Here is a 16,052-nt window from a genome sequence, read left to right on the forward strand (position 1 = left end):
CTGGCTGAGAGCTCTGGGTGGGAAGGCATTGAAATAGAGACTTGCTCAGCTCATGTACCATCTGCCCCTGTACCAACTGCCCAGCACCTACTGACACAGCCCCATGCCCCCCTGCCTCACAGCAGCAACCTCCTACCCAGGGAGAGCAGCTGCAGACTCAACATGCTGGAGGAAGAAGCCTGATGCTACCTCTCACACTCTCCTCTGCAGCTGCCAAGCAACCAGGCACTCCCTGGCCCACAAACTCTGCTTTGTTTGCTGAGCTCTTCAGATGCAACCCAAGTGCTAGGCTCCTGGAGCCTGCCCCACTGCTCAGTGCCCACTCCCCAAGGGCAGAAAGCACCTGGGTCACTGTAAAGGTGGGAGAAGTGCAGGGCTGGGTTGTCAGTCACCTGTGAGACCAAAGAGGATCACAGCCATGGCTGTTTGCTGGCAGCAGCTCAGCAAGGCTCCTGCCCCTCAAAACCTGAAGTGTTACTGGTGGTGCTGAAGCTCTCCCCTGGACAAAGCCTCCAGCAGTAGGGGGAGGTCAGTCTGCAGAGGTGATATGGGCATGGCTACAGCAGCACCTTCCACACCCAGGCTTCCAGCAGAGGTTAAAAAATGGATGTTGCACTTACACCTTGGACTAATGACCCCCAAACCCCACAGCCCAGCTTCCCAGTTTCTTCTGCTAGGCCCCAGCTGCACCACTGCCTGCAGACCCCCAGTACAGCAGGGTGCTGGGGCAGGGATGGCAGCAGCTGGACAGAGACTTTCTGTGTAACTGCAGAGAGACCTTCTCCAGCTGGGCTTGGAGGCACCTGGGCAGGGATGGGGCAGCTGTGAAGGGCAGCAGAACCTGATGTGCCCCAAAGAGCAGACACCAAGAATGACTCAAACCCTCTTGGTAAGCAAACTAAAAGCTGAGAGTAAGGCAAATAACTTAAGACCAATGGAGTAACTCCCAGGTTTCTGCATGTAGTATGCTTTACTCCATGGAGCAAAGGAAAGGCAGCTTGACCTTTCACATTGAACCTTCCCTTACCTGCAAGAGATTACCAGGACTAAAAGAGAAATTAAAAAGAGAGCTAAGGAGCAGCTGCCTGCCTCCCCAGAGCCGAGATACAGCACACAGCTCTTGCAGACCACCCCAGGGTGCTGTGGGTCAGGTTTGGAGGAAGGCAACGGCCCTGAGCTGCAGGGGCAGGAGCAGCAGTGTGCTGTGGTATCTCCTGTGTAACTTATGCATCTTGTTCACACATCTCAGGTCACCTACATCTGTCTCAGTTCTGGTAACTGGTGGCTGAACACTTGACACCATCTCACCCCACAGCTCAAGGTAGTTTCAGCAGAGAAAAAAAACCTCAACAAAATAATAATTCATCTCCTGTCTCTGTTACCTGCACACTCCAAAGGAAGTGTTCCTAATGCCCAAAGGTCACCATGGAAATCTCACAGTTGGCTGGAGAGAGCAGCTACATTCCCTTTGCACCTTGTTTAAAGCCCCTTGTCTCCAACCCTTGTTCTCCAGGAAGACAAACCAAGAGATCTGCAGGAAGATCCCATCTGGCTGCAACAGTGTTGGTTCTGACTTCCCTCCACACAGGCCTCCTCCAGCCCTGACTGGTGTGCAGGAGAAAGGCTGTGCAGGTCAGAGTGACCTCCCTTCACATGTTGGAAAGCTAACAACAACAATTACAAGGTAGGTAGGGTAAGGTTGGACTGTCCACCAGGCCAGCCTGAGCACTACAAGTTCCTTCCAGCCTTCTGTCTGGCGTTCAGAGCTTCCTCTCCCTCAGTTTGCTCCCAGTCTGTTCCTGCAGCACTGAGGAGTGTCCATCTCCATTGCTCAGGCATTTGTCCTTCTCCTGCCTGTGCTCCTGCTTCTGCCTCCTGATCTCCTTGTACCGCAGAGTGATGTCCCTGCAGAGGAGGGGGACAGAGATGAGCTGCTGACAGGAACAAACCACTCAGTAAGAACACTCAGGCAACTGTTCTGGAGGTAGGTGCCCCTGGAATGATCTAACTCACCTGAGTCCTTTGGCTGTGGGTTTCTGATGGCATTGATCCATCTCTAACCTGTGTTTGGTGCTAGCAGAGGCCACCATCACCTCTGAGGTGTGACCCCACAGCATGCTCAGCAGGAGCCACCACTGCTGGGGCAGGGGCCTCCAACTACAGATCAGAGAATTGTTTGAGTTGGAAGAGGCCTCTAAGGTCGAGTTCAGCCATCAACCCAACACCCCCACGGTCATCAAACCCTGTCCCCAAGTGCCATGGCCACACCTCCAGGGATGGTGACTCCACCACCTCCTTGGGCAGCCTGTGCCAACCCCTGACCACTCTTGCAGCAAAGAAATTGTTCCTTCAGCCTCATGCAGCTGCTTTTCACTTCTGTGCTCAGAGAAGCCTCCAAACCAAACACCTGAACCTTGGCTCACTCCTTGCTGACTCTGGGACAGGAACTCAGGAGTGTGGGGAAGGGATGCAAGCCATGCATCCCTTTCCTGTAGTTTAGGGGCAGTTTAGGCTGGGTATCAGGAAATATTTCTTTACTGAAAGGATTGTCAAGCACTGGAATGGTCTGCCCAGGGCAGTGGTGAAGTTCCCATCCCTGGAGGGGTTTAAAAGGTGTCTGGAGCTGGTGCTTAGGAACATGGCTTAGTGACGACCTTGCAATGCTAGCTTGGACTTTATGGTCCTGAAGGTCTCTTCCAACCAAAGATATTCTGTGATTCCATGATCTTCCCGGATAAGTGAAGATGGCAGATGAGATGAGCAGCAGTCAGGCTCCTGCCTGTTCACCTGCTTCTACAGAACCCTGACCCAAGTGTTCCAAAGACCAAAGCTCCCAGAGGCTCGATCCAGAAAGAAAACTGCCAGCACCACGCACAGGAAGCTCCCCGTTTGTTCCATGGTTCTTACACCCCCCCTGCAGCTCTAGCACCTAAACCAGCTGTGATCTACCTTCAGGAGACGAAGTCTCCCAAGAGCAGATGCCCCATGCAGCAGATGCCCTGTGAGAGCAGCCCCTCAAGCCATGCTCACCGGATGAAGAAGCGCCAGGCTGTCCAGGTGAGCAGCAGGATGATCCCCAGGATCCAGCACTGGGTGATGTAGAAGGGAAGGGAGAGAGTCAGGGTGTGGGGGTCGTACTTCACCACGATCAGGAACTCGGTGGCAGTAATAGCAGCAACCAGCCAGGCCTGCTGGCCCAGCTTCTTGTGGAACTTCCTGTAGAACAGACAGAGGTGAGCCAGAGCCACAGCTGTCACAGCACACAGTCAGAGACATCCTGCAGCCCACAGGGGAACCACTCCAGGAGCTCTGCACTGACCTGAGCCTAGTTTGGATTGCGCACACGTGTGGGACACCAAGGCTATGCAGCCTGGCCACTTCCATGCTGCTGTCACTGACGTTTCCTCCCAGAGGCTCCAGAAACACAGGAAAAGTTAAGCTTCATCCTCCTGTCTTGCAAGCAAGTATCCTCGTTTCCAGGGGACTCAAACAATTGCCTGACCAGTCTGAAATCAGCTGAGGCCCAGGGCAAGCTATGAGACAGGAGCTCTGCTTCTTGATCTCTCTGCAAACACCCAGTGCCCCTGCCAGAACCAAACCTAACCCCTAGGTAACTGCAGCCTGCAGCTTACTTTCTTTTCCCTAAGCTGTCAGTGAGCTGTCACCAGGGATCTCCAAAGGCACTTTGAAGGAAGAAAGTTCAGTGACAAACAGGCAGGATACTGGAGGACACCAGGACAGAGTTTCATTGCCAGGACAAACACACACCTGGGGCAAATCCATGGTTAATATTTCACCCCCAGGGCCTGTTCTGAGACAGCAGCAGCCAAGGCAGTGAGAAGCTGCAGTGCTGGGTCTGAGCCTAGTGAAGGGCTCAGGCAGCATCATCAGAATCAAGATGATCCAGTTAAGGATGTCCCTGCTCACTGCAGAGGAGTTTGGTTTGGACTGGATGACCTTCAGAGGCCACTTCCAACCCCAACCATTCTATGATTCTGTGTCTATTCAGAGGCTTTACCTGCAGGAGAAGAGATGGGAGAGAAATCATCTTTGGGGTCACCTATTCCTGTGTGGGAAATACTTAAACCCCAACCACCACTTGGCTGCCTTTCAGGAAACCTCAGACCCCCCCCAGGGAACAGCCTACTGCTGGAACCCTGGGCAGGTTCTGCAGCAGTCAGATCCTCCACTGCTCGACCTACTCTGTTCATGTCCTTTCCCCAGCTCACTGCCCTGATGACTCACAGGTCAACAATCCAGCAGGGTTCACTTGGGCAACAGAAGCAGTCCTTGTTTTATGCCTTGGACTGCACTGAGCTGCCCAGGACAGCACCACTGGTGCCTGTGGATGTGCTATCCAACCATGCAGAGCCAAGGACATCACCTCCCACTTCACAGACTACATTTCTGCTCTTCCATCATCCATCTTTTCACTCTGACCAGGGAGTGGATGGAAGAAGCCACCTAACAAAGCCCTAGTCTGGATTTCATCAGATGCCTGCTAACGCTTCCCCTCTGCTAGGCAGAGAAACAAGGCTGCCCAGGTCACCACATCACAACAGGCTCCAGCACCTCCAGCAGCTGCAGCTGCACCTTTACTCCCAGTTTCCCTTCCTCTCTCCTCCCCAGATGCCAGCAGCTGCACTGGGGAGAGCATCCTTCCCTCAGCAGGTGTATTCCTTGTGCTCAGGCATATCTACTCCACTGCACCACCTTGGACTCTTGCTGATTGGGAAGAGATCTAAGTATGGAGAGCAAATAGAGCTTCTCTTCCCTCTCCTGAGTCCAGGGGTCACTGAGAGTCAAGCACACACCCCACAGTTTCTTAAACTTCAGAGTCCTGTTCTACACCACAGCATAAGTTCAAACCACACAAAATTGTCCAAGTGCACTGGAAAAACCCCAGGGAGCAGTGAATCAAGGGGAGGGTATTGCTGGAGCAGAAGGGAGGAATGCATTCTGTTTTAAGATGTACCCTGTCTAGCCCAGCTGAGATGAAAGGAGCTCAGAAGCTGCTCCAGGTCCTTCATCCCCTAGGACAGATTAAATAGGTAGAAATTTGCTTCAACACATGGTCAGAGAGAAAAGCTGAAGCAGCAGATCTCCACTGCAACCTCAAGCTGTTCAGATGTCAGCTTTCTGCTTTGCTGATCATTGGATGGCAGCACACTGACAAAAGGATTAAACCCCAGCAGAAGAGCTGGGCAGAAACTAAAGCTGCTGAGGAGGGAAGTTGGCTTCCTGCTCTCCTACTCATGAAGATTTTAATGGAAAGTCCTTTTCTTCCCATTTGATGAATAAGATCAAAATTCATGGCCTCAGTGCAGACAAATCCCTGGAAGAGACCTGAAGAACGGAGGTAGGAAGGCATGCCAAGGGCAAAGCTACAGACTCTTCCATCAAGACTTGTGGTGAGGAACATCTACAGCCCAGCAGCAGCAGCTCACTCAGCACACTGACCAGAACAGGACTGTGGCATGGAAGAACTGGGGAACAGCTTCAAGAACCATCCCTCTTCTTGGACTTCTACTCTAGATACTTAGTCACCATGCTCATACCAAGTTCCTGAAAGCAGAGCCCTAGAGCAGATACCAAAGAATCCTGAATGAGAAAGTCTTCCTCTCTGAGCTTCACTGCTTGCCAGGCTGAACAGTGCAAGGTTAGCTGAAGAGATCTGATCAGTTCATCTTGGTCCTGTCACCACCAGGCAAGGCAATGAACCCTGTTTCTGACAAGGAAGGTCAATGGAACACTCCAGCCTTTGTCCACTAACAAGTCGAGGGAGTTTCTGAAAGGAAGAAACCAGCAAGGCTTCTGCTGCTGTTAGCTGGGAACCTCAGGTACAGCTGCTGCTGCCCAGCATCATCTCCCTACACCACAACAGGAAGAATCCAAAATGGGTTTCCCGGTTCCAAATGATGTGCAAGTGAAAAATGCAGCCAGCAAAACACACTCTGATTAGCTCTGCCTGGGAGAGTGGAATGCACAAAGGAGGCAAAGCCCAGCTGCAGAAGGCTTCACAGAGAAGATCCCAGGTAAGACCAGGTGCCAGGATCTGCCCCTTTGCATGAACTCTCTGAGATCAGCTCTGTGGTGCATCAAGCAGAGCTAGGAACCTCAGGAGTGAGGGGGCAAGGTCACCTTACCCAGCAAGAGAAAGAACAGCAGGATGATGGTGGTGGCAATGATGAGGACATGCTGCTTGCTGGGTGAGCTTCTCCAGCTCAGTGAGAGTGGCAACCACTGAGTCAGCAGCGAGGCACCGTGACCGACCAGGCCCCTGCAGCTCACCGGTAAGCCAGGGGCCTGCACTGAGGGCAGAGGAGCTCCTCCAACCCAAACACAAGGACCAGAAGCTTGGGAATGGTGCTAAGGAGAGGAGCTTACTAGTGAGAGGCAGAGACCTCTTCTTCTCTTGGAGTTGGAGGCATGTCCCACACCAGGGGCAGGGCAGCCTGCCACTGCTGAGTGTCCTGAGCTGCGACTAAGCAGTCTGGGCTGGCCCTTCTTCCCAGCTCTAGGAGTCAAAGCCTTGCAGGGGAAACTGATCTTCAGAGAGTGGTGGAACCCTAAATTCTGACCGCAGACACTTTGTGCATTGGTCAGTGACAGATAGTGAACATCCCTTGAAGCCAGATGTTCTCCTAGGCTTAAGATGTGGGCTCAGGCAATTGCTACTAAAACGAAAAGGTAAGTGTTGAGAACAAAGCTTTCTCAGGTCTCACATGGTCTGCAGAAACAAAAGCAGCAAGGACAAATACGATGCTCAGGTAGGAACAGTCTGAAGGTGCATGCACTGCTGTGTCTGGGTGCACTTTGCCTTCAACACACTGCCACAAAGGGTCCTCTGACCTGCAAGAGGGTGCCACAAGAGCTCCAGAGGACCAGGGACCAGCTGGAAGACAGCTGAAGAGAAGAAGCACCTTTAAGAAATGGGTTCCTGTTTGCTTCAGTTTGGGCCCTGCTGTCCTTAGAAGGTACATGTAAGGACTGTAGCTCCTGGCTATCAATCTGTGTGGAGTTCATACTGCTCTGCCCACAGAGGCACTCAGCTAATTTGCACAGTGCTTGCTCCAAAGAGAGATCCCAGCTAATTTGCACATTACATACTCCAAAGAGTGAGCATTCCATAAGACCTGGGGTTAAAACTAGTGCAAGTAGAATGCCCTTAACCACAGCTGTTCCCTAACCAGACCTCGTTAGGATTTTACCTCCCAGCCACAGGAAGGCAGAGCAGGTGCTGCTTTGGGATTGGGTCTGTTTGCCCCTGCCAAGCTGAAGGGCTGCCCTGAGACAGGTGGCAAGCAGCTGGGGCACAGAGCACAGAGCAGGTGGAGCTGGGCAGGGTGCCCATGCTTACGGGTCATCCATGAAGTCGTAGATCTCCCTCATGGCCACCCCTCCCACGTTGACGAAGAAGACGAGACGCAGCAGCACCAGGTAGTGCTCGGGGGGCATCCACAGCACAAACTTCAAGTAAAAGGTGTTCAGCTCTGCCAGGAGAAACTGGGGGAAAGGACATTTTCATTACATTCCAAAGACTTCACCAAATGAACTCTGGGAATCTCCCTCTCTCCCTGCATGGCCCACCCCCCCAGCAGCATAAATTCCTGCATGCATCACCAAGGGCACCAGCAGTGTTGCATTAATGACCAGCTTGGGTTTTTAGAAGCTATCTGTGTGCATTAGAAACAACACCACCACCACCACAGCAGAAAGCTGGGCAAAAACTGCCCAGAAATTTGTGTTCAGAAGTTTTCTGTGTGTTGGAAGAGCTATTAAAAAATACTCCAGCAGAGAGCTGGGCAAGAACTGCCTGGAGGATTAACCAGGCTGCAGAACTGCTCATCACCAGCTCTAAGAGCAGCAACTTGTCCTTTCAGCAGCACGTCAGGTCTGACTGAGGGAACTCAAGAGGCATCCTGGGGCTTTGCTTTGGTGCAGATTTTTATTTTTTACAGTTATACAAATGTGCCAAAGTCAACACTGATAGGAAAAATGTTCTCCATGAGCTGCCCTGGCAGCGTGAGCAAGCAGATAAGCTTCTCACTTCAAAAGAAGCACCAACAAAGGCACTGAGCTTTGCTTAATCCCAAGGAGTGAGCCAGGACCTGAAGCTGCTCACAAACTGTCAGCTAGAACCAGGCTTTGCTGAAGGAAGCATCACACTGCCAAAGTCTGGCACTGTTCAGGAGAATCTCTGTTGCAAAGTCTGCTCCAGCCCCTAACCCCCAATTTCCCCAGGGTGCCAAGCTGGGGCTGTGCACACAGAAAGCCACAGAAACATTTCTCCTTTCAGCATACACATTTGCCTTACTGCTCCCACGGGCTACAGGAGGCTGGGCACAACAGCTGTGCCATGGGAAGCTGGCAAGGGGGTTCTGGAGCAGAAATCAGGTGATGGTAACTTGGACTCAAGTGGCTGAGTTTGCAAACTGCCTGGCCCTGGCTGCTGGCCCTGCTGTATGCTGCCTGTGCTCTTACAGACAGTGCATTGTCCCCAGGGCACACTTAGCTCTGCCACTGACAGTAGCACTAACTGCAATGTCATTAGAGGGGGGGTGGCTTGCCAAGCTGAGTCCTGAGCCCCCTTCAGCAAAGCATCATGGGCAGCTTTGCTGGATAGACACCAAGACAAAGCACCACCAGATTCCACATCCCACATGGTTCAAGGTGCTTTACAGCTTCACCTTTACAAGAGGCTTTGCATGTTCAGGAGCTGAAGTTATGCTGCTGTAGCAGCATATGACAACACAGTTCCACCCTGTGCCCAGGAGTGGCACAGGGCCTGGGTGATGCCCATTGTCTCTGGAGTCACTGCAAGGGTCACAAGGTTTGTTCTGGTTAAACTCCACAGCTGCTGAACTGAAACAAGTTGGAGCTGCTCAGCACAGAGCCAAATGAAATCCCATGGGCAGCACAAAGATGCCAAGAAGCAGGAGTGGGGGAAAAGCACTTGAGCTGCCAGGCTTCTCCTCCTTATCAAGGTCATGTGCAGGACACCTGTGACTGAAATGGAAGGTGGGAATCCAAGGTGATGCATCACTAGAGCACAGCTCCAGCCCCTCAGGGAGTTGGAGGCAGACTGTCCACCTGCTGGGACAAGCCAGCTTTCTCTTGTGTCTAAATGGAGATCACTTAACCTCAGATGGTCAAGCCACATGTGAAACATTAAAACCCCATAAATCTAGGGTAAGTAGGGCAGTCCTGCAAGGAGCAGAGAGTTGGACTCAATCATCCTGATGGATCTCTTCCAACTCAAGATCTTCTGTGAACTGAAATTTTTAAGTCTGTGTAACAAAGTATTACCTGAGGCAAAGCAATGAGCTTCAGGAGCTGTACTGCTCAGAGAACCTGCTTGAAGCATTGGGTACAGCCCTTTCCAGCTGCAGTGTGATGTGTCTGCTTCAGACCCAGAGAAACCAGCCACTTGCACCCCAAGGCAGTCATTTTGGTACTTGCTGAAGTATTTGTAGCTCACTTTATATTGCTCACAATACCTATCAATGTTGTTCAGCAAGCAAGAACCAATATTTATGTAATAAAACTCTAAAGTGTTCCAGAGCCATGGAAACAGACACCTTTGGGAGTGATCTTTTCCAGCCTCAACTACAACATCATCTCCCTGCCAGAGTTTCAGCCCAAGAGAATGTTGGTACAGTTGCTTAGGGGTTACAAAACACTCAGTCAAGTGGTAGGGGAAAACAAGGCAGAAGTTTCCTTACGACAAAGATGATGCCACAAACTGCAAGCCATCTGCGTAAGCTGGAGGCTGGCTTCCACTCAAACTTGACCCAGCTGTATGGGGTGAACTGGAAGACAATTCTCTTCATCTTCCCCCTGACAAGAAGCAGAACACATTCCTGTATCTTTAACCACAGCACATAAGGCACACCTGCTCAGGCTTCTATCTGAGACACCAAAGCAGGGATGCCAAATGCCTTTGCTCGCTCCAAGTCAGTGACTCCTCCAGGAGACAAAGACCCTGAGCTAGAGAAGCCTCCTCTTTGGACTATCACTTCAAGCTACACCACTCAGGTGAGCATCTCCTCAGCCCTGCTTTGCTCAGCAAACACCACAGAGATGGATGGTTCATCACTGGGAGGAGACTCCCTGGGGGTTGTTACACATTAAGGTTCCATGTGCTGATGACTCTGGAGCTGTGGTTACTGGGGAGTTGTGCACTATGAGGGGCAAAGAGATCCTTCTGGTAAGGGCAGGGTATGACCCTCAGGGAGTTCCTTTCCCTACCAACTTACTTGTAGGTAGGAATGTTCCAGAGTCCTTGCCATTTGTAAGTTTTCAGAGAAAGCCAAGACAGAGTCTTCATCCCACAGTAAATTCCTAATCCATTGCATAAGATCACATCCATTATCCACTGAAAGGAGAAGAACAGTGATGCTGGAGCAGCAGCACTAAACCTTGTAAGCAGAAGACTTCTCTGCAGGCTCAGGATGTGAAAATAAACAGAGGAGTCCTGCTCATGCTCTGTGTCTTATTGCCAAGTGTTCAATCTGGAGATGGAGCTCTTGAGCTGACACAAATCTGCCTGTCCCCAGCTTCAGAGCAGTGGAGCCCTGAGTGTTAATTTCATTCCAAGTATTTTTTTGAAGGCAGAACAGCTTTGCTTGATGTCTGATCCATAATGCATTTTCTTTTATGAAATCATTGCAAGCTTGGCAAAGATTTTGTACTTTAAGAAAAAAACCAACCCAAACCCAACTAAGAATCAAAGCTGTGTGCCCTGGATGTGGATAATTCTGACTGCTCTGGGAACCAATTTACATCTCATAGGAAAATAAAAATCAAGTGTATAACTTCAAGCTATAGAGCAGCTTTATTCCACAGAGCAACTACCCCTGCTCCCTCTGGCCTGAGAAGCCAGACACCAGCAGGATTTTAGGAGAAGAATGGCCACATCTTGTCCTGTGCAAAGCCTTCAGGAGGGCCAAATGTTTATCTTTTAAAAGCCATTTATAAACCGCAATAGCAAATCTAAACAATGTTCTGGAGAGCAGTGAAGACTTTGGACCCAAACTGCACTGAGTCTGGGGTTAGGTTTGTAACAGACAAGAACCAAATCACCATCTGAGACTTCCCCAAGTTTTACTTCCCTCTTGATTTCAGATGTTCTGGTTTGTACCATCACCAGACGTTTGCAAGTGCTTTGGATTCTCTCTCCGCTGTGAAATGAACTGGGGCAAATATTTACCCACGTGCAAGGGGTTGAACACCTGCAAACCCACACAGAGTGACAAAACCACTGCAAAGCCAACAGGGAGAAGCAGGGATGCTGCTGAGCTGCAGCAGTCTCACACCCCTCTGGCAAAGAGCACAAGAGATAATTCAGTCTCAGCACTTCCTTTCCTACCTACAGCTCCTCTGGACACAGCTGCGAGCTGGGCAGTACGTACGTGATCCCACCAGCATTCACTGAAGTTGGGGAGCTGGTGCTCCAGGCTGTACTCCAGGAACTCAAACATCACACTGATGATCATACACATCCACCAGTCTCGAATCATCAGCGTCTGCAGAGAGGGAGACAAAGTCCTTCCAGGATCCATAACCACATGGGCAGTGTCACTAAACCATTAGTTACTAACCCTGCAGGGACACCCAAGCCAGGCAGCAGCTGGCCAGGGGGTGAGCCCAAGAGCAGCATCTCCTTCCCCATGCAGCATGAGGATGCAGCTAGGCTGCAGCACCAGAACCTCTCTCTCATCTGGCACAACAAGGCATCTGTGGCAACACTCTTATCTCACATCTGAAGTGGGCCACAGCACAGAGTCCACACACCTGGTCTGCTGCATCCTCAGCTGGGTGCCCAGGTGGAAGGTGGCAGCCCCAAATGTGCCAGTACTGATTCTGCAAGAGGAAAGGTAGCTTGGCACTGGCCACCCCACCCAGAAGAGGGGAAAAATACAAGCTAGGCATCATCACAGGTTAGCCTGAGAGCATGGGAGCCAAGTGACTCCACAGCAGACAAGAAAACCCAAGATGATTTCTGACTTCATTCTCAGTATTGCCCTTCTGTTGCTCAGAGACACAGCTTAAGAGGCTGCTGCTCTAAGGAACAACCCAAACACCTGCTCCCCTCCCTTCATAAAGGCAACACACTCAGCTTCCAGCTTTTTATAGAAAAACAGGCTAACTGACAAAAAGGAACTGCAACAGCCAGTCTCTGTCAAGCTGAGCAGTCTGGAGCCCCTCGGGCTGCTGTATCAGCCCCAGCAGCTTGGCAGGAACAGGCTTTTAATCACCACAGCTTCTAACAGATCAAGACAGACAGCAGGCTGAGTAAACAGGTGTGGCATAGTGAGTTCTACCCCACTCTGGCTCCTCAGGAGGTGCCACTGCTTCCCTCCCATCTTGTGTCCAGGTTCTCACTAGTTAGGCATTTCTCCTCAGTCTGACATTATTTGTAACAACAAATACAGCTGGAACTGAAATGCTGTTCTACTGCCCGAGCTCCCTCAAACTGACAATTCTGAACACAGCAAGCCAGTACCAGGCTGATCTGAAGTCAGTCTCCCCATACCCAGCACACTCATCTCTTGCTTACAGGGGTAAGAAACCCCAGACCAACCCAAAACACTCCTGGGAATACATCTCACTTTTGAAAAGGAAAACCAAAACAGTTGGAGCAGGCTGATGACAGCCTGGAGCCTTTTCAGTTTATTTACAGAGATCTTATAGGTAAAAAAAAACAAAACCAAACCAAAACAAAACAACAAAAAATGAAAACAAACCACAAAACCAGAAAGGTGAAGTGCCAAGGGCAAAAGAGAGTTAGGAACTAAGTTGCTGCTCAGTTTAAAGAAGAGCTAATATTGAGACCATGTTGAATGTGCTCTGCCAGTGACAAGCATGACAGGAATTCCTTCCACAGCTGGTTGGTGTTGACTAAAAAGTAAGGATCCTGATGTGGATGCCACTGGGCAAAGCCTGCCTTAGAGCAGTGGTAGATACCATCCTACCTCTGTGCTGGGCTAACAGCAGACCTCACACCTCCTCTGCATGCCCTCCTCCCACACTCCACATCCAGAACTCATCCCAGCACTTATTGTGCTGCAGCAGTTAGGTTTCCATTTTCCTTGACCTGACCTCAGAGGTATGGTGGAGGATGGGGGCTGTCAATGCAGTGTTACCTGGGGAAGCAATGAGGTGAGCCAGCATGGTCAGGGGGAAGGGGGGAGAAAGAAAAGCCCTCTGTGACCATGAACAGTTGGTCTGGTCCAGAGGTGACTGTCCAATATAACTGATCGGCACTGCTAAACCAGACACAGGTCAAGCTGTAAAAGCAGACCAGCACTGTGACAGAAAGGTAACTGAAGACCTTCTTACCTTCAGGTACCAGCCAAAGAAGTGAGCAGGAACAAAGCCATCCAGCTTGTCCTATAAGCCAAGAAGAGTGCAGGTCACTTGGCACTACCAGCAACAGCTCCTTCCCAAGGCTTACTGCTACCCCAAGGAAAATGCAGCAACAAACTTCAGGTGATTCGCACCAACCCCAGAGGCACTTCACCAGTTTCCTTCTTCTCAAGCACAGTGAATAAAACTATCTGCCAAGCCCAGTCCAGCAACTTAAGGGGCAGAAACTGGCATCAGGATACAGCAGAGACACCACTCCTGCCAAGGGGACAGAAGCAGAACGTGCTCCAGCCAGAGCAAGAACATGCATATCTTCATCAGACCTGTATCTAGAAGAGCTGCTGAAATCTTTCCAGCCCTGCCACCACCAATCCCTAGACAGAGAGGGCTTTTTCTCCTCCCACCTTTGGTGCACAGCTAGAAAGGGACATCTGTAACTGTCCTCTCTGGTTCCTGATGCACTGCAGACCTTCCACAGCAGACCCAAAGTATTCAGGGCTCCTCACCACTCAAGCCCTGACAGCTCTGTTCAATGAGGGAGCTGTAAATAACCAACAATCCTTCGCCCTCGAATTTGAAGCCTTCTGTTTACCAGCAAGAAACAATAACCTGATGGTTTCTGCCAGTCAGGAAAGTGCATCTTAGGGATTGCTGGGAATGATGCAGCTTGTGAACTCTGTGCTCAGGGTGCCTGTGAGCAGAAGATTCTGTAAGCACATAAATGAACCCAGACACAAGGGTTTATATCAATAATCTGAGAAAGGAGAACTGGCAAGCAGTTTGCCCTCTCTCCTGGGCTCTCGGATTAGGATACAGAGCCACATCTCCACCCGACCAACAGGAAAGGTCAAGAGAAGAGAAATAAGGAAGCTGCAAGTCAGCCCCAACTGTTCTCGTTCAGCACACAGAAAACCTCATGGCTACACCTTGAAGAGCTCAGTGCAACCACTTTGACCAAAAGCCAGCCAGACTCACCAGCCAGTAGCTCAGTTCCTTACCCAGACGTTGTGGAAGGGATCAGTGGCATTGCCAGGGTCATAAATAAGACAGTTGCCCCCATAGTCTCTTTCTGGCAAAGGCACCCCCAGGTGTGGGTCAATGTACTTCATGAACTGTCTGCCATCCTGCACGGTCTGTGGGAGGAACACAAGGCTTGGGTTTCCCTCAAAGCAAGGATCAGTGACCAGGAAAGGACAAAGGGCAGCTGCAGTCAGCACTGCATCTTCAAATGGGAGGGGTGGGTCTGGTACCCCCAGATCAGAAACATCAGCCAGCCTATCTATTCCACCTCCTGGGCCTCTGATGCTCAATAATAAAAAAAATTAATCACTATAGAATGAAGATTTCTTACAGATGAAGAATCAGAGATTCTTAACTCTGTTTCCTAACCTACTCCTCCATGCCTCCTCCCTCCCAAAACGTCAGCACTCTACGTGACACACATTTCCTATTGCTCCTTCTGCCTCTCCTCAAGTCTGGGGAGGGTAAGGAAAAAGCAGGCAGCAAGCCAGGAAAGGTTAGTTTGATGGCTGCACCTCTGGCACAAGGAACCTTCTGTGTTCCTGGACCAGGAAAGATCCAGGTGCTTCATTCTCTGCACCTCACTATGAGGACAGGCTGAGAGAGTTGGGATTTTTCAGCCTAGAAGAGAAGGCTCCAGGGAGACCTTAGAGCAGCCTTCCAGTACCTGAAGGCTCCAGGAGAGCTGGGGAGGGACTTTTGACAAGGGCTGGGAGTCACAGAACAAGGGGCAATGGGCAGTGGTTTGAAACTAGAACAGGGTAGATGTAGATCTGACATTAGGAAGAAGGGTGGTGAGACACTGAAACAGGCTGCCCAGGCAGGTGGTAGAGACCCATCCCTGGAGACATTCAAAGTCAAGCTTGATGGGGCTCCCAGTGACCTAATCCAGTTGGGTATGTCCCTGCTGACTGCAGGGGGTTGGACTGGATGACTTCCAGAGACCCCTTCCAACCCCATGCATTCTATGATTCCCTGATCATTCTTCCTCAACCTACAAGTCTCGTTCAACAGCACAACCATTCCAAGGCTTCACACCAATGAAAAGCATCTCCTGTAGTCAGGGAGAACACTGAACACCACATTAAACTGCCTTCTGGTAGCTGGAGGTCCAAGTTACTTACCTGAAAGAGTATGAAGATGAGGAAGAGCTCATACACAACGCTGACACACAGCCAGAACCTCCAGTAAGCTACAGAAACAGATCAAGGGGATGTCAGCAAGTGTCCAAGCACAGAGCAGCCAATGATTCACTTACTCTGATGGCATTTCAGGAAGGGAGGCTCTCACCATGAAGTCAGAGAGCCCAGCACTGAAGTGTTCCCCATCCTCCTTATAAGACACAGCCAGAGAGGCTGCTCTGCAGTCAGCCAGCAGTGCTCAGGCAACGGCCTGGGCTGTGAGAATGAGCCAGGAACACCTCAATCCAATGGACTAAACAGTCAAGAATCAGGAGGAGTGTCAGGTGCCACTCACAATATTTCTAGCAGTCCATGGGAGAGAACTAGACATCCTCCTTGACTCCCTCCCTTTCTCCATACTCTCCCTTGACCTGACCAGCTTTGGTGTTCCCAAAGCTGCCGCACTGCCAACTTCTGCCTGTGTCCTGCTGAACCAGACAATGGTCCTGAAGGAACCACTCCTTTCCTTCTGCAAATTCA

The 16,052-nt window shown here is 50.7% G+C and overlaps 1 protein-coding gene across 1 annotated transcript in view; it reads right to left on the reverse strand.

Annotated features, from left to right (window-relative positions):
- Positions 1-1,727: 1,727 nt before the first annotated feature.
- PTDSS2 (phosphatidylserine synthase 2) overlaps positions 1,728-16,052 on the reverse strand; it is a 32,092-nt gene continuing 17,767 nt past the window's right edge. The window contains exons 4-12 of the mRNA XM_054390519.1: positions 15,516-15,583; positions 14,370-14,504; positions 13,345-13,395; positions 11,415-11,528; positions 10,260-10,378; positions 9,726-9,840; positions 7,361-7,506; positions 3,031-3,216; positions 1,728-1,905 (exon numbers count right to left, since the gene is read on the reverse strand). Coding sequence (XP_054246494.1) covers positions 1,761-1,905; positions 3,031-3,216; positions 7,361-7,506; positions 9,726-9,840; positions 10,260-10,378; positions 11,415-11,528; positions 13,345-13,395; positions 14,370-14,504; positions 15,516-15,583 — 1,079 coding nt within the window. The 3' untranslated portion in view covers positions 1,728-1,760. The remainder of the gene's footprint in view (positions 1,906-3,030; positions 3,217-7,360; positions 7,507-9,725; positions 9,841-10,259; positions 10,379-11,414; positions 11,529-13,344; positions 13,396-14,369; positions 14,505-15,515; positions 15,584-16,052) is intronic.

This window comes from Indicator indicator, chromosome 21, assembly GCF_027791375.1.
Source record: "Indicator indicator isolate 239-I01 chromosome 21, UM_Iind_1.1, whole genome shotgun sequence".
Taxonomy (NCBI): Eukaryota; Metazoa; Chordata; class Aves; order Piciformes; family Indicatoridae; genus Indicator; species Indicator indicator.